This window comes from Trichosurus vulpecula, chromosome 6, assembly GCF_011100635.1.
Source record: "Trichosurus vulpecula isolate mTriVul1 chromosome 6, mTriVul1.pri, whole genome shotgun sequence".
NCBI lineage: Eukaryota > Metazoa > Chordata > Mammalia > Diprotodontia > Phalangeridae > Trichosurus > Trichosurus vulpecula.
In genome coordinates this window covers 106,900,668-106,924,253 of record NC_050578.1, presented here as the reverse complement: position 1 = coordinate 106,924,253, position 23,586 = coordinate 106,900,668, and the positions used below count along the sequence as shown (strand labels likewise).

General features: G+C 38.8%; 1 protein-coding gene across 1 annotated transcript in view; it reads left to right on the top strand.

Moving 5' to 3' along the window:
• The window catches only part of EDNRA (endothelin receptor type A), an 89,357-nt gene that overhangs the window by 25,331 nt on the left and 40,440 nt on the right, over positions 1 to 23,586 (top strand). Inside the window, exon 3 of the mRNA XM_036763838.1 lies at positions 22,477 to 22,604. Coding sequence (XP_036619733.1) covers positions 22,477 to 22,604 — 128 coding nt within the window. The remainder of the gene's footprint in view (positions 1 to 22,476; positions 22,605 to 23,586) is intronic.

The following is a 23,586-nucleotide window of genomic DNA, read 5'->3' as shown; positions in this document are numbered from 1 at the left end:
CCCCAAAGGAAAAAAAATCAATCTGCAGATTCCTCTGCTAGTAGAATTCATATATGCAGTGCTTGGCTGAAAGGCAGTTTGGTGTGATGGACAGAGAACTAGCTTTGGAATCAGGAACCCTTAAATTCAAGTCTTACCTTTGACACATAAAAGTTGTTTGACCCTGGACAAGTCTCAGTTCTAGGAAAGTGCATACTAAGAAGTGTTCTAAGAGCTGAGAATTCAGAAAAAAAAAAAGCAGTTCTTGTCCTCAAGGAATTTACATTCCAAATCTGGGAAGCAACACATATAAGGAAGTAGAAGGAAGAAATATTTTGGTTTGAAAGTTGTAGGGACAGCAAGTGAAAACTTAGGGGAGTTGATTAATATACCTTCTCTAGGAGAGAGAGAAAGAAGGAAGAAGAAAAAGAGAAGGGAGGGAAGGAAAAGAAGGAAGGAACAAGGAAGGGAAGGAGGAAAAAGACAGAGGCAGAGAGAAAGAGCAATAGAGAAACAAGAATCTTTTGGGGTTTTCTTTGTCATTTTAAAGCCATGAGGAGTCCTCATTCTGAACACAACTTGCAGAATGGCTTGGTCTCCAAGAACAGGCATTTTGGACATTAGTTTTCCAGCAGAGACTGATTCTGTGTTTTGTAGTAGCCCCAACTAAGCACACATTTATTACCATTTCTTGACAGACATTAGGATCAGACATTGTGCTGTGCCCATGAAAGGTGAGAATTCAGCTGTAAAGGATGCTGTCTGTTCCTCTGAGTCAGACGAGCATTGAGGACTGGAAATAGAATCCAGATCTGTTTCTTTTCAAAAACCAGCTTTAGATGGGTGACAACTAAGTTCTCCTGTCACCTGATAGCAGCTCAGAAACTGCTAGCTTCTCAGTGACCTCTCTAAAGCCACCTAGGGGATTGCCAGTGGCATTTTTTTCAAGTGTCAGAAGAGAAGCTTCTGACTTAATAATTGGTCCCTCCCTTCTCCAAGGAAAATAGAGTCTCTTTGATCTATCTACATCCATGATCCTTGGATATTTCAACTTCAAATTGCTGGGGTCACATTATCATACAGAATCATAGTAAACGAAATTGACCCACATTGATTAATTTTATACATCTAGTACAATAGTTCAAATATTTATTGAGTGCCTACTTTTTTAATACTTCAGGGTTTTTTTTAATTTAAGTCATGGAATGTTAGGATTGACATTTAATATTGGCTTCACTCACCTTTTCACTGGTTACCTGGTTTGTTTCGATGTTGTGTGGCTATGTTCTGAGATTGACTTTAGAAAACACATTTTTATCTTTTTCTTGAACCAGACCTGTAATTTCACTGGCACAGGGAATTCCCAATGAGTAAACTCTCTCTCTCTCTCTCTGCTTTGTAACTTTGAGGTAGTGGCCCGAGTCACTAACAGTTTAAATGACTTGTACAAGTTTACACTATCACTATTTGTCCAAGATGGGATTTGAACTCGGGTCTTCCTGACACTAAGACCAGCCCTCTATCCACACTGTCTTTCTCATTTTTATTTCCTGTATCTAAATTCATATGATTTAATAATCCTTTGATGGGGAACTCATTTTTCCACTGCCTAAAGGAGAATTATTATTTGACAATGCTTTTTATTTCTCAGATTTACAAAAAAAATAATTATTCCAAATCCCTTGCCAGCGCTTTCCTTTTGTTATACTTGGTTTGTGTTTTAATTTCCTACAATGCCCAGGATATTTTGGAAAGTCAAATAAGAATAATAGTACTATTCTATTGATTGGTTCCAGTAATGAAACTGTTCTTTGTAAATCATTTTCTTTGGACAAGCTTTTTGTGAGCCTCGGTCTGTTACTAATACTTGACAAAGAAGTAGTATATTATTTTCAGGCTCAAGAGACTTGTTTGTAAAAATCATCCTCGTTATATTATATTCACTTTTAAAACCAGCCTACATTGTTTATCAAACATTTGCAAATAACATGCCTTATTTTATTTTAATGCCTTCTTTTTTTTCTTTTGTCATAGTCCTGTAATCTCTTCAACATGGATATCAGTGTAGAACAACTCTTCAGTAACTTGTAGTCTTAGGAAATTGCCTGGGGTCACTGAGAAAAAAGAATTACCCAGCGTCCCATACCTAGCATGTGTCAGAGGTGAACTTGAACCCAGGCCTTTCTGACTCTAAGACTATCTCTTTATCTACTATGCTATGCTATTTCTCATTACTTTTTGTGATTTGAAAAACATACAGTCAGTTCTCAATTATCCCCCTTAATCCATGGGATCACTGGTATGAATCACCAGCAATCTATTCCATTAGTTTAAGGCCTTGGCTCCATTCATTCCCTGACCCTTCCAGATGACAAGAATCTCAGCCCACTGCAGGGAATGGACCCCAGCACAAATAGATACTTGGGAGCTAACTGTTCTGAGCAAGAAATGTTATATGTTTCATATGCAACACAACAACCCATTGAACTCATGGAAACAAAGTACCTCTGAGGTTTCTATAATTAAACTATCCTCTTGTTATAATGTCAAGTGGAGGTATTTTGACCAAGTTGCCTGCCTCCATTTTCTCATCATCTGCTTTCTCCTTAGCCCCCAGCAATCTGTTTTCTATCCCTTTCATGCCATGAAAACCTCTCACAGATGGAACCAGTGATGTCTTGATCCCTAAATCCCATAGACTTGGTTTCAGTCTTCATTCCCTTTATCCTCTCTGGAGTATTTGACATCATTGACCAACCCCTCTTTCTTAATCCTCTCCCATGGCTTCCAGGTCATTCCACTCTCCTGGTTTTCCTTCTGCCTCTTCTAATTCCTCTTTATCAAAAGATCATTGATTTAGAACTTTAAAGAACTTTAAAGAACTTTGGGGCAAGTAAGTGGCGTAATGGATAGAGTGCTGGACCTGGAGTCAAGAAGACTCATCTTAAGGAGTTCAAATGTGGCCTCAGACACTTACTAGCTGTGTGACCTTGGGCAAGTCACTAATCCTGTTTGCTTCAGTTTCCTCATCTGTAAAATGTGCTAGAGAAGGAAATGGCAAACCACTCCAGCATCTTTGCCAAGAAAACCAAATGGGGCACAAAGAATCAAACACCACTGAAAGAACTGAACAACAAAGGAACCTTAGAAGGTGCCCTTGGCCTGGAGAGGCTACTGAAAACCTTTCCTGATACCCTTGTAGTTAATTTCTGATTCTCCTCAAATAATAATTTATCTAGTTGCATGTTATATTGCCCCAGTAAACTATAAGCTATTTGAGGTCTGAAACTATTTTTGGTTTTGTGTTTGTATTGCCAGCACCAGGCATATAACCCAAAGCAAGTGCTTCTTGGGTTGGGATAGGGCAAATAGATATGTCATAAATAGCAGAGCCAGAATCTGAACTCAGGTCCTCTGCCTGTAGATCCAGCGTCCATTCCACTGTACCAACTTGTTCATTATTTGCTAACTTTGTCTGCTTCCCCACCCCATAAATATAAGCATGCCCCTAAGATTCTATATTTAGCCCTCCTCTCTCTATATTCTGTCTCTCTGCTATCTTATCTCCCCTCTTCTTCTATGACCTCCTGAATTCAAATGACCCCCAAAGATTAGTCTCCAGATCTGACTTGTCTCCTGAGCTCCAGACTCACTGTTAACTATCCACTAGACCTTTTCACCTGGATATCCTGCTAGAACTTCAAAGCCAGCAGACCCCAGACTGAAATGATCACCTTTCCCTCAAACCCTCCTCTTGCCTTTACATAGATTCAAAAATTGTTCCAGCTAGAAGGGACCTTGGAGACCATTAAGTCCAATCTCTTTATTTACATGAATGGGTACTGCATACAGGTTTGTTGAACTCAACTGAAAGTTTTATTCAACTTGGAGACTAAAGCAAGTATATATCAGGAAACTAATTTTTTGCAGCTTTGAAATCTGAAGACATCTAAAAAATGTAACTAAGAAAAAAAAAGATGGGCCTGTTTGTGTGCTCTGTTGGTATTCACCCAATGTGTGAACTCATGGAAAGCGCCTAATACACTGTGTAGAATCAGTCTGGCAAATTCATGGTAGTAAGTGGATGAGAGTCCCACAGGATGAGCAGGCATGAATAGATTGTGAGCTGCATCATTAAAAGGAATACCCACATTGGTGAGATCACAAATACATTGGTGTTTTGGAGTTTAATCAGAGAGAAAGACAAAGAGTTTAATTATGGTTTTGATTGGACTATTAAAGAAAACAAAATGTTGAAAACAGTATGAAGAAGTCCCCTAGACAGATGCTGATTCCCTCTCAAGCTACAATTCTTGGCAACATTAATTAACCCATGTTGCTGACTACCATGTCAGTCTGCATTCAATGAGCTCTTATCATATACAGAGCTATATACTTAGGTCTGTGCCTGCAATATTGCGTAAACTTCTGTTCACATCTTAAGAAAGAGCTGACGGACTCAGGATGAAAAATGCGATCCATGTCCAGAGAAATAACTGAGAACATCCGAACGCAGATCCAAGCATACTGTTTTTCACTTTATTTTTTCATGGGAGTTTCTTTGGTCTTTGTTTTCTTTTACAATATGACTAATACGGAAATATGTTTTGCATGATTGCACATGTGTAAACTGCATCAAAAATGGTGGGGAGGGGAGGGAGGAAAATAGAGAAGTAGGACCTCAAAATTTAAAAAAAAACTGTTAACATTGTTTTTACATGCAATTGAGAAAAATTAATTATTGTTTTCAAAAAATATTTAAAAAAAAGAAATTGCGGACAAAGGAGAGGTAATAGAGAGGACAAGTCAGACAAACTATAGTACATGGCTGTAATGGAATCCATTGTGCTGGAAGAAATGACAAATGCGAGGATTTTAGAGAAGAGTGAGAAGATTTGAATGAACCACTCAAACAAAAAACATTGACTAGTCTAATATATGCCAAGCACTGTTCTAGGTGCAGGGTTTACAAAGACAACAAGGTCCAAGAAAGTTACACTCTAGCAAGGAAATGAAAGCAGAACCCAAAGGACACGCTAGCTAACCTAATGACTAAGATAATAAAAATGAGATTAAAAGGCAGCTGATTTCACATTAAATTCAGTAAGCCATTTTAGTCCTAGATGACATGGTATAATGGAAAGAGTGCTGAATGTGGAATGGAGTCAGAGGTAGGTTTAAATCTCTGCCAGTGTAACCTTAGGCACGGCAACGAGGTGGCACAGTGGTGGTCCTGGGGTTAGAATGACCTGAGTTCAAACCCAGCCTCAGACACTCACTTGCTATGTGACCCTGGGCAAGTCACTTCACCCTGTTAGCCTCAGTTTTCTCATCTGCAAAATGGGCTGGAGAAGAAAATGACAAATCACTCCATTGTCTTTGCCAAGAAAACCCCAAATGGGATCACAAAAAGTCTAACACGACTGAACCACCTTGAGTTCACTTGGGCTCTGTAAACTTCCATTTCCTTATCTATAAAATAAAGGGTTTGAGCAAGATGAGTCCTAAGGAGTCCTTTCCAGATATATGCCTATAATCCTAGGATGAAATATACTTTCCTCCTTTGAGGACTGCAGTTACAGGATGTTAAATATGTTGTCAGACAATCACATGCCAACTGGTTTTGTCCCCAACATATGCTACATTTAACTGGTTTTTGTTTGTTATTAGAACAGGTTCTGGTGGTAGGAAGTCAAAGGATAAGGAAGAGATATATCACAAAGTGATGGATAGAGAAAAAGGAGTATCCATCAAGAAAACTAAAAAAAAGAAAGATAAGGATAATGATTAAGGGAGTGTCATGTGACTAAAAGAGGAGGACTCTTCTGTTTAAAAAGGCAGAGTCAGAAATATGACCGCCCCAGAAAATCATGAAGTGTAGAAATGGATTGAATGTAGACTTGTTCATCATGTCCCAGAATATTCTCATTAAAAGGTGCTCTTTCAACTTTAAAAGAAGTCGATGTAGAACAAATGAAAGGCAGTGCTATAGACGAAATGGCTGGTAAACCCATAGACTTCATTAAGAGGATGCGTATAGTGTTTTTAATTTTTTTATATTTTCAATAAATACGCATTTGTTTTCTCTCCCTCCTACTCTACCTTCCCCATATAAAAAAGAAAAACAAAAGCCCTAGAACTAGTATGCAGAATCAAGCAAAACAAATTCCCACACTTGCCACATTCAAAAATATATATTTCATTCCACATCAGGAATGATTTTGGGTCATTCATGAATGATCATATAGGCTATTTTTTCATATATGCATTTTTTTTTAACGTAGGGATTTTTCAAGATAGAGCCTTGTACTACTGAGTTTGATATCAGAGAAAAGGATGTATTCCTACAAAATGTCAGAAATGGACTATGGTTTCCCTGGAACATGGCTCTAACCTAGGGTGACAATGGGTTTTGTTGGTATAGGTAGGACTACCCAGGCCAGATAAGTAGACAAAAATTATAAAAATGCTGAAGGAAATAGTAAATGGGTAGGAAGAGTATCTTTTCCAAACCCAAAGAAGAACTAAATCATCTATATATTTTTTCTCTACTCTGGAGTGAGACAACATGGCTGTCCTCTGCAAAGACTAATTTCAAGTAAGGAAAACTTGGGTTTCAGTCTTGCCCCTGACAGCTACTGACTGTGACCCTGGGCAAGTCACTTGATTTCTCAGTATCCCCTCACCCTCCTCAGCTTTCTAAAACCATGAGCTGCAGACCACTGCCAAACGACATCTCTGGACAGAGTTCCAAAACAGAAAGATCCCCATACCAATTAAAACACAAGTCCAGACAAAATAGGTTGTCACAATATTCTACTTCGAAAATAGTATTCTTAAAAAGATGCTATTAATAATGGATCCTTGATATCTTGAAGTTTATGACTTTCACACCATATTTTTCCTGTATTATACAAATAAATAAGCTTTCTTGTCATCCTCTGATTCACACAAAGTATTTGCAAAAATTGTGACTTTTTTCCCTTTCTTTAAAAATAGTATATTTTCATTTGTTTTTTACTCAAAACAAATGACTACTGGTAGGGAATAAGTGAAGAAGATCTCACCCATTTCATAGAAACATAGAACTAAAGCTGTAAGGGGCCTCAGCAGATATCTCATCATACCCCTTCCTTTTCCAGATGAGAAAATTGAGGCTCAGTGAAAATAAGGGACTTCTCTTAAAGATCACTTGGATAGTAACTGGGAGAGCCAGGATTTGAACTCATGTCCTTGTCTGAGGAACAGCAAGGAGGTCAGTGTCACAGGATCACAGAGTACATGATGGGGCATAAGAAGACTGAAAGGGGGTAGAAGAGTCTTGAAGGGCTTTTAATGCCAATCATGGGAGGAAGGGTATATTTTTGATTTGGGGATTTTTTTTGAGGCAATCGAGTTTAAGTGACTTGACCAGGGTCACACATCTAGTTAGTGTCTCAGGTCACATTTGAACTCAGGTCCTCCTGACTCCAGGGCTTGTGCTCTACCCACTGAGCCACTGAGCAACCCAGAAAGGGATGGGGGGAGGGGGGTTAAGGGTATTGTATTTGATCCTGGAGATGATAGATAGCAACGTTCCATCTACCAACTCCAATGCATATCATTAGCTGTTCCTCATGCCTGAAAGTTCTCATTCCTCATCTCTTCCTCCAGCTTCCATCAAGTCCCAGCTAAAATCCTCCCTTCTGCAGAAAGCCTTTCCCAACTCCGCTTCATTTTAGTATGTTCCTTTCATTGTTTATCTTCACCTTAACCTGTCTATATTTTGTTTGTACATAGCCATTTATATATTGTCTCTCCCATTAGACTATGCACTCCTTGAGAGCAGGGATTGTCTTTTGCCTTTTTTTTTATCCCCAGAGTTTAGCACAGTGCCCGGCACAAAGTAGGCATTTAATAAAAGTTTGTTTGAGTGTTCTCTGACTCCAAATCTAGTATTCTTTCCACTGGGAGCCACTGCCTCCTAGGGAAAGATAAGGTGGGTCATTTCTCTAGGAGTCCACCATTCTGGTGCATAGTCATGACTCACAGCCAATGTAATTTCTGCTACCTTGCTTTTTTTTTTTTTAATTCATGCTTCAGCTGTAGATAATTGTGGGGTTTTGTTTTCTGGTCCAATGTCTAGCCTCGCACAGATCAACTCACCTCAGCCCTTGTTTACTACAAAATGCCCCCTTCAGCATCAATTATTTTGCTTTTCCTTTGAGGAGAAACATATGGTAGCGTTTTGTTCATGCTGGAAACTATATCTTTGTGAACTGAATGGTTCACTGTTTCCATCAACACACGGGGCTAATTATGGCCACATGACATAAATCACAATACAGAATGAACTCTTACAATGAAAAAAAGTATAAGTTAAGTCATTAAGTGAGCCTTGGGCTAAATTAGAGAATTCACTGCGTGCCTTTGAAATCTCTCTATTGGCTTCCACTTTTCCCCTCTAAATCAGTGCCTTCCTGATGAGACAAGTTCCTTTGGGCTCAGATATGAGTCTATTTTCATTGAGAGGACTTCTAGTTAAATAAAATAAAATCAAAACACAATCCTACCACCATAGTGCTTTCTTTCTCACTGATGGACTTGGAAATTCTTCTACATTTTGGGTTGGGGTTAGTGTTTAAATTTTGGTAAAAAGGGTTAATAGCTTTGGAATATGTTTTATTTTCATTGGGAGAAAAGGGCAAAAAGAAAAATAAGAGGAAGATTGGAAAATCCAAAGCAAAGCATGAAAGTTGGGGCAGCAGCCTTCTGAAGTTAGCTCTGTTCATTCAAGTCATAGGGGAAGGGGACTTCAGCTATTGCTCATTTTCTGAGAGTGCTATGAACATATCTTCCACAGCTCTCTAAACACAGTCTCCAAAGGCTGAATTAATTCTGGAAATCTCATTGGCACCCTGGCATAGTGTTAGAGTACTAGACTGGGATTCAAGAAAACCTAGGTTCTAATTGTGTCTCTGACTTTGTTTCTCTGTGACACTGGGCGATTTGATAACAGGATGTCCCTGTTAGAGTATTCATTGGTAGTATTGGTTCCCAACATACAAAGCTGGCTGAGCTGAGAAAAGTACACATCCTTTGCTCACTCCAGATTTGCATATCGAGCAATTACATTTTGTCTGATTTGCTGTCAGAACCTATTTCAAGATCTCTGATTAAAAGGGTAATATTCATCTACTCTTTAATTTGGTTGTTGCTGGGGTTTTTAATCATACCTGTGATTTTATTGGTATAGGGAACTCCAGGATGAAAAATGTCCACCAATATTGACCAGTCTTGGACATTGAGAGTCTAAATAAATCCCGATCTTCTTGACTGGAGAACAGGCAAGGAGCACTGTCAATACACTATAACGTTGCCTCTTGGCCTTTTAATATTCTATATTTTAAAAATAATAGAAATCTTAGATCTCTTTTCCCAGTCTTACAGCAAACAGCACCATAACTAGCCATCTCTTTGATAGTCTAAGAAATTAGGTGACAGACACATGAAGAAAAATGTTGTACTGACCAGATTCTGGTCTGTCATTTTAGGTGAGAATCATTTCCTCATTTGCCTTAGGGGCAGAGAACATTTTCTTGTTTGAGGCAGTTTGGTGTAGTGCCACTTATTAGCTGTGTGACCTTGGGCAAGTCATTTGTCTTCTTTAGACTTCAGTGTCTTTGTTTTTAAAATGAGAGAATTGGACTGGGTGGTTTCTGATCTTAATCTTTTAGCTCTCTGAGGGCAAGGAAAGCTTGCTTTCCTTTGTGTCCCCAATATTTAGCACAAGTATCTGGCACAGAGTGCTTAATAAACACTTATTGACTGGCTGAGTGACTGATTGATTCACTGGGTGACTGATCCTTCAAGTCTCTCTTCCTTCTTATCAATGTTGACAAGATGCTGCATTGATGCACAAGACAGTACATCAGGCACCAATCTCAGGAAAATGTCAGCATGGTACAATAGTGAAAAGTATACTGGGCATCAAGGCAGAAGCTCTGGGTTTAATCGCCAGATTCTGAACTCTACTAGTTGTATGACCTTGGACAGGTAACAACCATTTTGGGCCTCTCACTCAGTCACTGACACTTATATAGTGCTTAAGAATTCTACATAAACTTTCTCAGTTGATCCTCAAAACCACCCTAGGTTGTGAGTATTATAGGTACTCTGGGGCAGACCTGTGATTTGGTTAATATAAGGAATCTTCAGTAAGGAAACTCCCGGTACCTGATCTTCAGCTTAGAGATTTGGAGACTTTAGAGAGTTACCTGGAACACGGGGATGTTAAATAACCTACCTAGGCTCTATCCCAAAGAGATCATAAAAATGGGAAAAGGACCCACGTGTACAAAAATATTTATAGAAGCTCTCTTTGTGGTGGCCAAGAACTAGAAATTGAGGGGATGCCTATCAACTAGGTAATGGCTAGATAAGTTGTGATATATGAATGTAATGGAATACTATTGTGCTATAAGAAATGATGAGTGGGCAGACTTCAGAAAAACCTGGGAAGGTTTATATGAACTGATGCTGAGTGAAGTGAGCAGAACCAGGAGAACATTGGACACAGTAACAGCTACAGTATTCGATGACTGACTTTAATTGACTTAGCTCTTCTCAGCAATACAGTGATCTAAGATAATTCCAAAAGACTCATGATGGAAAATGCCATCCACATCCAGAGAAAGAAATATGGAGTCTGAATGCAGATCGAAGCATACTATTTGCTCTCTCTCCTTTTTATTTTGTTTTTTCTTTCTCATGTTTCCTCCCAGTTGTTCTAATTCTTCTACATAATATGACTAATGTGAAAATATGTTTAATAAGAATGTATATGTAGAGCCTATATCAGATTGCACACTGTCTTGGGGAGGGAGAGAGGTGAAGAAAATTTAAAACTTATGGAAGTGAATGCTGAAAACTAAAATTAAATCAATTTATTTTTTTTTTAAAAACCAACCTAGGATCCCACAACTGGTATAGTATGTGTCAGAGGCAGCACTGGTGGTCAGTTCTTCCTAACTCTGAGACCAGCTCTCTGTCCACTGTGCCATGCTCCCTCTTGCTACAAATATTGTTATCTCCTTTTTACAGATGAGCACACTGAGACTTAGGGAGGTTTTAAGTAATTTTCCCCAGGCACACAGGGAGTAAGTGTCAGAGGTGAGATTAGAACTTAAGTTGCTCTGGACTCCTATGCCCTCAGCACTATACTGGTCTTGCCAAACTCATGTACTCATTGCAAAGAAAGTATCTTATAAACTTTAAAGTGCTAAAGAAATGGAATTATTAACAGCATAATAATGTATTCTGTGCCTACTAAGCAAAATTGTTATAAATATGGAGTCATATCTTCTCTATTAAAGTGCCAAATCAATGCAAGCCACCATTTTTATTATCGTGATGCTCTTCTCATAGTGCCCATGGGCTCTAAACTCGTGGTCTAGTTGGGTAATATTACACAAGAATGAATTTGTTGGTAGAATCAAAGGACCACAGACTTAGAACTGGTGAAAGGGATCTTAGAGGTCATCTATTCCAGCTCCCTCATTTCACCAATGAGAAAACTGAAGCCTTGAGAGGTCAAGTGAGTTTTTCGAGGTCACCGAGCCACAAAGTAGCTGAGCCTGGGTCTGAACCGAGATCCTCTGACCCCACATCTAGCATGCTTTTCTATCACATGACCCTGCCCAGCAGAAGCATCTACATTCAGTACTTGACTGGAGACAATGAGCCTCAATCCTGAAACAATTAAAGAAAGATGGCAGAACATTTGTTCCTAGTCACGCAATATGATTTATTTATTTATTTATTTAATAGTATTTGCCTTTTAGACTGGTAAGTGCCAGAGAACATGTTCTCATTAAAGGCTGATCCCAGGCATCACAGACTCTGTAATCATCTCAGCCTGTTTGGGGAGTATTTTTTTTTAATTTAGTGCCAGTTCAACATTTGTGCCAACTTTATCTGGGCTTCCATCCTGGCCCGCCAAGGGGAAGAGAAGACAAAAAAATAAAGGGAGGAAAAATGATACCTTAAAAACCTTACTTTCTGAGTCTTGGAACCTGTTAGGTCATATTCAGCTCCAGGTCCTTCTCTAATCAGAGGTGCTTAGAATGTTTTAGTAGCTGTTTCAGATTATACCCACAGATTCCTCCTCCCTGTCCAGTGGGTGGGGTAAAAAAGGAAGGAAGTGGGAATCCTCTGGAAAGAGTGAAAAGATAATTAGTAAAGGGAAAAAAATGTGTCACTCATTTTCTTTGCAATGTTTTGTGATGCCATGGCTATTTCAGAAACAATGTTCAAATGAAGTATTCAAGCTGCATGGCATCTTCCATGTAGCTAAGGAAGCATAATATACTTTTTTTCTTTTAAAAAATGGTTAATTGACGCTTTGGGAGTTTTATGTTTCATAAAACCCTCTGGAGTGGCTCTGTGGCAGAGAGGATAGGGCACTAGACTTGGAGTCAGGAAGAGCTGGATTCGAATCCTGCTTCAGCCACTTCATAAGGCTATGGTCTTTGTAAATAGCTTGACCTCTTTCTGTGCCTCAGGTTTATCTATAAAATGAGGGATTGGGCTCAATGGACAATATGGCCCTTTTGAGCTCTAAACAAAGAAAAAATTAAAATAATAATTATATGACTACAGTAGAGAGTCTCTAAGGCATGATAGAAAGAGTGACAGACTCGGACCTGGGCTCAGATCCTGACTCAGATGCTTACTGTGTCATGACCCTCTGGGCCCCAATTTTTTCATGAATAAAGTGAAGATAATGCCTCATAAGGTTGCTGGGAAAATCAAATGAGATAATTATGGAAAGCACTTTCCAAACCTCAAAGTGTTATATAAATGTCAGTAATTATTAGTATGAATGTAACAGGTAATCAGCCTCCCCTACCCTCCTGTACAGGGTGAAGTTTAAATAACTCATTATAGTTCACCCCATAGTCCACCACCTCCCTTCAATGAGGTGGTTAGTGTATTTCATCAATCAGGTCTTCAGAACCAGGGTTAACTAGACATTGTGTGTTAGGGGAATTCTGATATCCTTTTGTGATACGTTTTAGATCATGGCTTCAAATTATTCATTTAATTTGTGATAAATCTTATGAATAAAAATTTTACTTCCAGAATGGACACAAGTCTATATTGGCAAAAACCCCATCTCTAAGCGGACAGTGGGTCAAACAGTTAACTACTACCAAAAAAGAAATACAAAGTGTAAATAATTGTTTGGGAAAATGTTCAACCTGACTAATAATTTGAAAAGTTCTAAAAAAAGCAAACCTTATATTAGCAAAAATAAATAAAAATATCCATGGGACATTGGAGAAACATGGACACTCCTAGATTATTAGTGGCCTGCAAATGAGACAGTCTAAGATCAATGAAGGACTACAACACTGATTCCCAAGTGCTGTTTCAGACTCTTACTAGCTATGTGACCCTGGGCCAATGGAGTTACTCACTTTGTGCCTCAGTTTCCTCATCTATAGAAGGAAGAAGGTTGACTGGATGGCCTTTGAGGCCCTTTTCTGCTCCAAATCTGTGATCCCATGCACAGCAAAAGCCTCAAAACGAGTCATACCCTTAGACTCAGTCATGCCCACTATTAAGATTCTGTTCCAGGAAAATAATTCAAAAGAAAAAAGTCTGTATTTGTACAAAGATGTTTATAGTGGTTCTATATATAAAAGTAAAAAATTGGAATTCATCCAGATGCTTGGTGGTTGAGAAAAGAATAAGCACAATGCGTCACATCAGTGCTACAAAGACATCATTGCTGGGAAAGATGGCAAACCCAAGGACTTTGCAGAAACACGGACTGGCCTGGGCAAAGTCATGCAAATCCAAAGCAGTAGAAATTTGGAGTCATGCCCACCCAGTGATCACAGCTAGGGGCAAAGTCTGTTTGTGTAATTGTAAGAAACAAAGGAAGGGGATTCAGAGTTGGGATTGTTTTTAGTTGGTTTTGATATATGTTTGTTTATCATTGCAACATTTACTAAATATGGATGAGTTTCAAAAAAAATTATCTGGCATCATCATAAGTAAATTTTCCATTTAGCCTTTTAAATACAGATACTATTTTTTTAAAAGTCAGCCATTTCTGATTGGTTCACTGAATAATATGTATTAGTTATGCACTTACTGTGTCCAATGTCCTGGGGAAGACAGAAAGACCCCATGCTTTCTTAAACACAGATCATTGTATCATAAACCTAGAGCTCAAGGGAACTTCAGAGGCCATCTATTTCAACCCCCTCCTTTTACAGATGAGGAAACTGAGATCCAGGGAGTTTAAATGACTTGCCCAGGGTGGTACAGGTAGTAACTTTCAGAGGCACAATTTAAACCAGGTCCTCTAAAACCAGAGCCAGTGTTCTTTCCATCGTTCTGGGGCACAGTAAACATGATGAAGTTCACTCTTATTAACCAGTTATTATACTGACCTGTTAAACACTAGTTATCTTATTATCTGTCCCTATACTAAAATATTAGGGCAGCTGGGTGGTACAGCAAATAGAGTACTAGCCCTGGAGTCAGGAGGACCTGAATTCAAATGGGGCCTCAGATACTTTCTAGCTGTGTGACCCTGAGCAAGTTGCTTCACCCCGTTTGCCTCAGTTTCCTCATCTATAAAATGAGCTAGAGAAGGAAATAGCAAATCACTCCAGTATCTCTGTCAAGAAAACCCAAATGGGGTCACAAAGAGTTGTCCGTGACTGATGGACAAAAACAAACCCAAAACCCACTAAATATTCCCAGACTGCTCTGCTTTTTTAATACTTGTGACTATTTTTATAGTTTTCTCCTCGCATTCCTTCTTGTCAGACTGCTAGCTGCCACTTTTGCTGCCATCTTTGTGGTACTACAGAGGAACTTTGGTGGACATGGATTTGAACCCACTTCCTCTTACCCCAAATGGAGCACACTTTCCATTGCAGTAGGATGCATTTTGATACCATTCTGGAGGCTGGTATAAAAGTACAGCACCAATTTCTAAAGCATAAAATACCCCCATAATCGTGCCCAAAGTAGAATTCCTAGTTGAATTGAATTTCTGATGCTACTTTTTCAAGGAGAGGGAGAGAAAGAGAAGGAATGATGTGCCATGTGAAACAGAAGTAGTGCTTCCGTGATTATAGCAGATGGGGAAACTTTCATTGTTTTTTAATGTTGTGAAGATGGGAGCTAAAAATAAAGCTTTTTCATTATATTTACCAGACTTAGGGACACCAGTACAGCCACTACAGGTCATTTCCTCCTCGAATGTCAGGCAATAAGTCACAAAAATCCTTGTTTGCACATTGTGTTTTATATGCTCCTCAACACACACACACGCACACGCATACACACACTTCATTTCCCAGCTGTGGCCTCTACGTCATCCTTTTCCCCACTCTATCCACTCCACCCCTACACCCAAAAAAGATACATTTCAGCCCTTCCTTTGGCATCAGGGAAGATTAAAGATGGAAAGAACAGGATTGTCAAGGGAAGGCCCAAATGGAAAGAATGTTTGTTTATTTTTGGTAATATAATCAATTATTCTAATCAGTGTGAGTCAGCTAATCAGTCAACCAATTCAACAAACATTTGTCAGGTCCATGATAAATACCACTATGATGCACTGTTCACAGAAACACTATGCCTCTCATTTCCATGATCACCTTATACTTCTCCCCCAGCCTAAGTGAATGAAGATCTCAGTTAGCAGATGGAGGACACTACAATACATTTTAGTGATTAGATGGACAAGTGGTATATTCATTGAGTATTGGTGGATGGTGATGTGCAGATGGCAAAGGAAAAACATGTCAGATTATACAATCATAGCATGCGAAGAGACCTAAATGATCACATAATTGAACCTGCTTGTTCCAAGAGTTTGTGGCAAATACAGAACTATATAGTTCATTTGGCCCTTAGCATAAATGGAGTTACTTACTCTAAGCTACTTATAGGGCTTCTCTCATTTTTTTTTTGCTTCTCTCATTTTTGTCTTTGTATCCCTAACACCTAGCATAGTGCCTAGTATCTAATAGATACCCAATAATTTCTTGTTGAGTGGATGGACCCAGGTCTCTTAATTCCTATTCAGTATTCTTTCTGCTCCATCCTCCCACATTCCTCCTTCACATAATACTGTTTCAGAATAATAGTAGAATGTTTCACCATTTTGGACATCTTTCTCAGGATGCTGAAAAGTTTTCCATAAGCATTCTTATCAACCAGTAGGTTAACAACAGTGCTATTTGCCGCTACTATAGTTGTATAAGACCAATAACACCAGCACACAGGTTCTTTGGTCTGCTTTTCTAAGAAAAGCAACTTTAAAGGGTTTCCAAATCTCACTTTAATAAAACATACATATATCATTCACTTAGTTCAGGGGGAAATGTCAGCACCCTGAACTTCAGAGTGAATACAAACAGAAACTACAAGCAGAAATTATATAAATAGAGCAAATAAAGACAAATAAACAGACAGGGCTTCTAGCTGTCTGACCAAGACATTACATACATAGTTACCAGAGAGAGAAGCACCGACATCTGGGTTTTTCAAAGCCAGGGCAGCTCCTTAATGGCTACCCGGAGTCTCATCTGGTCAAATCACACAACACTCTTCCAGTGAGTGAGCCCCAAACAAAATGCTAACCTCAGAGTATATATACACTTCTTCAGGGTCAGAATGCTTCACATCTCTCGAGGGTTTCATGCCTAACTAGCAAAAAGGTGTGGGCCTTCCTACAAACAAAGGCAAGACTCAATCAAAGACACTTGATTTCCCCAGTACTAAGAAGCACTCCAAAATAAAAAACAACAAAAAGTCCCACTTTGCTTGCCCTTACATTAGGTTGTCCACTAGGTGATAAATTCTTTGGATATGGCAATTCTAGAAAAATGCTGCATAATTCCACCTAATAGCTAAAATTAATGGCATCCATTGAGAAAAAGGTAGTCTAAAACAAAATTTGGAGATTCGTATATCATCTGGAATATTTTCTTAGTAGTTGACACTTGTTTGTTACAATCTCACAGCATCAGTGTCTTTTCACATGGGTACCACATGTCTCCACCCCAGAAAATATGCGTTTTCCTTATGGTGGAGGAAATGAAAAAGCCTCTCCCAGTCCTATCAGAGTGAATATCAACATAAATATATGTAGATGAGACAATATCAATATCAATATCACAGATTTCCAGAATTCAGATGGATTGTAAAGACCATCTAATTCAGCATGTACTTTAACATGAATCTCTGCCTCTCTCTCTCTCTCTCTCTCTCTCTCTCTCTCTCTCTCTCTCTCACACACACACACACACACACACACACACCAAATAGACATCCAACCTTTGCCTGGAGAGGCCTAGTAAGGGAGAACCCCTAACTCCCAAAGTAGCTCATTCCACTTATGAATAGCTCTAATTGCAACATACATACATTGTTCCTAGTTTTGCCCATTCTGGGCAAATAGAAAACATCTAATCCTCTTCCATTTGATAGCCCTTTAGATACTGTGATGCCAATCAGTGATTAAAGATCTTTCCCACCCATTCAATACGCCTTAGGTGGGGCCAGCTAAGGGAAGCTGTATGAGAGGTTTGTTTGTGGGCAGGCCTACAACCTCACTAGGCTAAGCCCCAGGCCTACACTCTTTACTTACTACTAAGCCCCAGGCCTACACACTTTCAGTGAATGGGTGTAAAGCCCTCAGGCCCTAAAAAGAGTATATATACCCAGAAGGCAGCCATTGTAAGGTCAGAATTTAGAATTCAACCCAAGAAGGAGAAGTAAGAACTCCCAGAGGACAGAACTGCAGAGAGAGTGCAGAGCTGAGAGTGGAGACCAGAGAACGGAGGGGGAAGAGAATGGAGGCAAGCAGACAGTTGGGATTCGTGAGTGTTTATGAGAGGCCCAGCAGGGAGGAAGGTTACAGGATGACTGGGTTCCTTGCTGTAATACTGTGTTATAATCTCCTTGTTGTTACATTGAGGTGCATTTACTGGTTTTGGAATACAATTACTGCTCCATCGAATTGGGGTTATTGGTTCTGGGATTTGATCCTCTGCTGTCTAAATAAACGGTATATTTCCCCTGCCTTCTACCTAGGGGATCTCTTACACTTTGCGATTCCAAACTCTACAGGCATATTCCTGGCTGTCTTTGAGGTCATGAACCTTGTCTTATTGATACAGATACTTAGAGACAACTAACATATCCTCCCTGAGTCTTCCACTCTCCAGGATAATTAATAATAATAATAATAAAATACTTTATGGTTTACAAAGTACCCTGTAAATATTATCTTATTTTATCCTCGAAGAAACCTTGAGAGGTAGGAGCTATTATTACTCCCATTTTATAGGAAAAGGAGGCATACAGAGATTGTGACTTGCCCAGGGTCACACAGTTTATAAGTATCTTAGGCTAGATTTGAACTCAGGTCTTCCTGACTCCAGGTCCAGTGTTTTGTGCACTAAGGCACCACCTGGCTGTCTCAATGTCCTCATTTCCTTCAACCAACCTCGATATGGAAAAATCTCAAGATTCTTAACCCTTTTGGTCATCCTCCTCAGGATGTAAAAGTTTCTACAAAAGTACCACCAGTAGTTTGGCCATTGAGTAAGGGATTCTTTCATCTTGCCAACCTACGAAACAAATTAAAATTTTTAAATGGTTCTTAGCCAAATGCGTCCCCTTTCAGTTTTTCTAATGCTAATAACACAATAATGAATAAGCAGGCAGAGCATGCTAAGAACTATGCAATTTTTACACCATCTATAAAAATTAATTTAACTGTTGGTACTCAATGTGTAAGGCCGTTGTCCAAAAGAAAGGCAAGTTTATATTATTATTGGAGAAAGTGAAATGTATCAATATTGTTGTTATCAGTTCAAACGAATGAGTAAATCACAACCTCTCTGGACCTCACTTTCCTTACTATAAATGGAGGAGGTTAGGCTAAATGACCTCTAAGAACCTTTGGGGTTCAAAATGTATGATCCAGTGAGCCCATGATTATTTTTGAAAATCATATAGTGTGCTGTCAACCAAAAAGGTGAAGTTATTGATAACTACTGATCCATATGCCAACTTCCTCATCTTTATAAACTCTTTATGAGAATGGCCTACATATATTGGGAACGCCCTCAATGAAAACAGAAGGAAACAGATGGACTTTTCTCAATGAAGGAGAACACATTTCATAGTAACATCACTTAACTGAAAGATGCAAAAAAATGCAATATCCCATTACATCTCTTTGTTAATTATTAAAAGCATTTGATTCAGCATAGATATAAACCCTCAAAAGCTATCCTTGTTTGCACAAATTAAGATTCTACAAGATTCCTCCACTGACATATAAACACTAAGATAAATTTGTTCAGTAATATTCTATTATTAATACCAAGTTATATGTAAAACAAGGAGACATATGATGGCCAAAGGGGACTGCCGCTGCCTCAGAGAATACCTTGCCCAAGGTCCAAATGGAAAAGGGATCCCCTAAGAAAGTCAGGGATCTTCTAGATGGTCCACTATGAATGACATCTCAAGACTTCATGAAGCCATGCATACTATGAGTCTCCTCAATTAGATCCACAACTATAAAAAAGAAAGTTGAAAATAACAAACCATACAGGAAAAACCAAGTGAATGAATAATAGTTTTCTTTACAGACTAGCAAATATAGTTGAATGCATAAGCATACGTCTTAGGGAAAAGCCAGTGATGATGTTCACAAGAGTCACACAGAATGAGAAACAAGAATAAATTATAGCCTGTACCACAGAGGGAGTACCTACAGGGAGCGAAGGTTTGGGTTTTTTTCCTTTTTTTCCTTTTTCCTTTTATTGCACCTACAATATCATTGGTTGCAAGGAAAGTCTTTCTTCCAATGATCTCAGCACATGTTCTGTAACTTGAAGTTAAAAAGTTAGCTAAGCATCTGTGAGATAAAATGATTTGCCCAGGGTCACCCAACTTGTATGTGTCAGAGGTAGTACTCGAACCCAGTACCTCCTGACTCTAAGGACAACTAACCATCCACTATCCCATGTTGCTTCTGAGTGGAGGCTTTCTATAAGGAAATGATTTTACTTATAATCCTAAGACATCATTTTAATTTTTTTCAATTATCAAGCATTTATTTTTTTTCTCTCTCCCACTTCATCCCTGCTCTGGAAAAAAAAAAAAGAGAGAGAAAAAGAAAAAAGAAAACCCTTGTAACAAACGCATGTAGTCAAGTAAAACAAATCCCTATATTAGATAGTTTTTAAAAGATGTATTTCTTTCTGCACATTAATCACCCCATTGTCACAACAGTGGTGGCATTCTTCATCACTGTTCTTCTAGAGTCATGATGGATCGTTGCACTGCGCAAGTTCTTCAGCCTTCCATAATTGTTCATTTTTATAATACTGGTGTCACAATATAAATTTTTCTTCTGGTTCTTCTCACTTCACTCTGCATCCCCAACGCATTTTTTTTTATTGCATTCAAGGAAGTCTTTGAATAGAAATTCCCACTCAGGTTGTTTTTATTTTGTTTTATTTTAAAGAAAACAGCACTGTCATGCTGCAGAAATAATTTTAAAGTTTCCTTTTCTTTGCAAAGATGTGAGTCATTCCTAGAGTAGTGCTCGGTAGGTGTCTCTACTTGCCTAAATCTTTGACAACCAGCCATCTTTTAGAAAGGGATTCTCCTTGGTGCACTAATCATTTGCAGTCTTTATGAAAAGCAGGCATCACCAGAACCCTATTTCCTAAAAAGCCCTGTGGTCATGAAGTTTTATATGGAGATCTTAAGTCTCAGAACATACATGGGAGTTGGAGAACTAGAAATTAAATTAGATTATACTTGGAAAAATAAATAAGCAGCCAGAGATTGGGACTGGATCCCTCTGGATGCCCTCTGAAGAAAAATATGCAGTGGGGTCCCTCCCGGTCTGCAAAGGGTCACTGGGGCTCTACAAAAAGGTTTTCTAAGGGACAGGAAATAGAACTCCTCTTTCCCCTAAGGTACCAGGGAAATGAGGAGCAGAATACAAAGCTGAGTCAGTTCTTAAGTGGAGGGAATTGTTGGTGGGAAGGGGACGGGGAATGGATGAAAAATAGCTGAAGGTCATTTGTAGAGGAATAGAGACTGAGTGTCTAGGGTATTGTGGCTGTAATGATAACAAGAGCTGACATGTATATAGCACTTTGCAAATTTCTTTATATCCATTTTCTCATCTGAAGTAGGAAAAATATGGTGTCTGCTAGTGAGGGTAAAGAAAGGGAAAGGAAAGAAAAAATAAAAGAGATAACTCCTGAAACAGAGTTAAATGGAATGTTGGGTAGGAAGAAAAAGATAAGAAAAAAATAACTGTATAATAGATTAGACAGTTCCAAAAACACTGAGGCTCAATTCAACAAACATTTATTTTGCACCTACTGTGTGCATGGTATTGTGATAGGCCCTGTACACACAGAGATAAAAACAGAACTGACCATGCCCAGCATATAATAAGCAAAGACAAAGTTCTTATTCCAGATCCAAATGGTCGTAAGGCCATTTTATGATCAAGCACAGAGAGTCACTGCTAATGATCATGGTGATGAGGTTTTAACAAAAATCACTTTGTGCAGCAGGGAAAGCTTACGTTGAGATGAACCCTTATGATTTGTGAATGGTGCCTTCTTAGCTGAAATCATCACCATCTCCTCCTTACCTCACCAAGAGGTAAACTACCTGAACTACTAACCTCACAGAACATAAAATGCTAACCAGAAAGATCAGAACCTGCTTCTGATTGCTAAAGATACTAGACACAAACAAGAGTTTGTTTGCATTACAATAGTGATTCTTATTCCGTGTTGTAAATTTTAATACAGTCACCAAACAAAATATTAAGCAAAAGTCCCTATTTTTTTTTCACTATTCACGAAATACACTGATCTCCAGAAAAAAGGAACAGTGACTATCCAAGACCTATAGCTAAAGCACAGCTATCGGGTGTTGTAGCAGAGTGCCAAAATTTAGGAGGCACAGAAAGTCCACATGTTATTTTAGTGGGTAGAAGCAACTGAGTTTAGTCTCTGGTTAGCAGGAATAGTTTTCTAAACTAGGAAGCAATATGGACATGGCCAATGTGGAGATTTGTTTTGCCCAATTCTGCATAGTCATTGTGAGGGGGGTTTGGGTTGTTGTCATTGTTGGGGGGGATGTTTTTCCTTTATTGGTCTTTTTCAGAGAGGGGATTGGATGGGAGAGATAATAAAACACTGCTTTAAAAATTTATTAAACTGAAATTAATAACTTAAAATTATACCTTTAATAATATTATTTTTTTAAGATTGATCAGTGAGCACCAATAATTTTTAGTATTAGTCACCCTCATATACAACACACTAGCCCTTTGCAGAGGCCCCAAAACACACACCTGGCCCCATGCCTCTTGCTGGTCTTGAAGGTTTGACTTCTTGTGGTTCTAATCACAGTCCCTCCTTTCTTTAGCTCCTAGCTCAGCGTTGGCCATTCGAGCAGAACGAGTTCGGAGTCTTTCTCTGCAAGCTGTTCCCCTTCTTGCAAAAGGCCTCAGTCGGGATCACGGTCCTCAATCTCTGTGCTCTCAGTGTGGACAGGTACTATGTTTCTTTCCTTCATTTTGAACTGGAGGAAATTTTAAAAAATTTTTCTCAAAGATTGTCATGGTTTATTCAGTCGTTTCAGTCATTTCTGACTCTTTGTGATCCTTTGGGGGTTTTCTTGTCAAAGATACTGAAGTGGTTTGTCATTTCCTTCTCCATTTTATTTTACAGATAAGGAAACTGAGGCAAACAGGGTTAAGTGACTTGCTGCACAGCTAATTTAGTTAAGTGTCTGGGGTTGGATTTGAACTCAGGTCTTCCTGACTCCAGGCCCAGCACTCTATCTACTGAGCCACCTACCTGCTGATCAAGGTGGATTAGATGAAAAAATTTTGGGTTTGAGAACTGGACTCCTAGAATAGCTTAGACAGTGATCCAGAAGCAACTTAGTTGTTCTGGAACGAGAGGAAACATTGATTGAGTTGCCATTACCTTTTATGACTGATTTCTATCCCTTCCAGACTCAGGAATCCTCTGACTTAGTTCAACTCAATCAATTATGGCCTAAAGGCATGCTAGAGCCAGCTTAAACCAGTTTATGAAAGCTGATTGTTTCAGCATCATCATTTACAACTCAGAAATCAGTAAATGCTATAAATCAAGGCCTGATTCTGTTCTGTTGATTGTCTAAGGCTTTTAAAATGATGGAGAAAATTTTAATAAGGCAAATTAAACTTTAAAAGGAGATCGTGAGTGCTTTTCTTTCTAGATAGAGAGCCAGTTGTTAAACATTTACCAGCATACCAATGTCCATGCCGTTATTTAATGCTCTTCAGCAAAGCCACAGTGTCCAAATAGGCCCATTCCTCCTGCCTGTTTTGAGGAACTGTATTCCAGCCTCAAAAGAAACAGAAAAATAGTTCTCTAATACCTATACATAGCTTTAGTGGGAAAACACAGAAGCAAGATGAACATCCCTTCATCGGTTTCTCAAAAATCTAGTAGGTGGTCTTCAGTCTTCCAAAAGTAAGTTTGC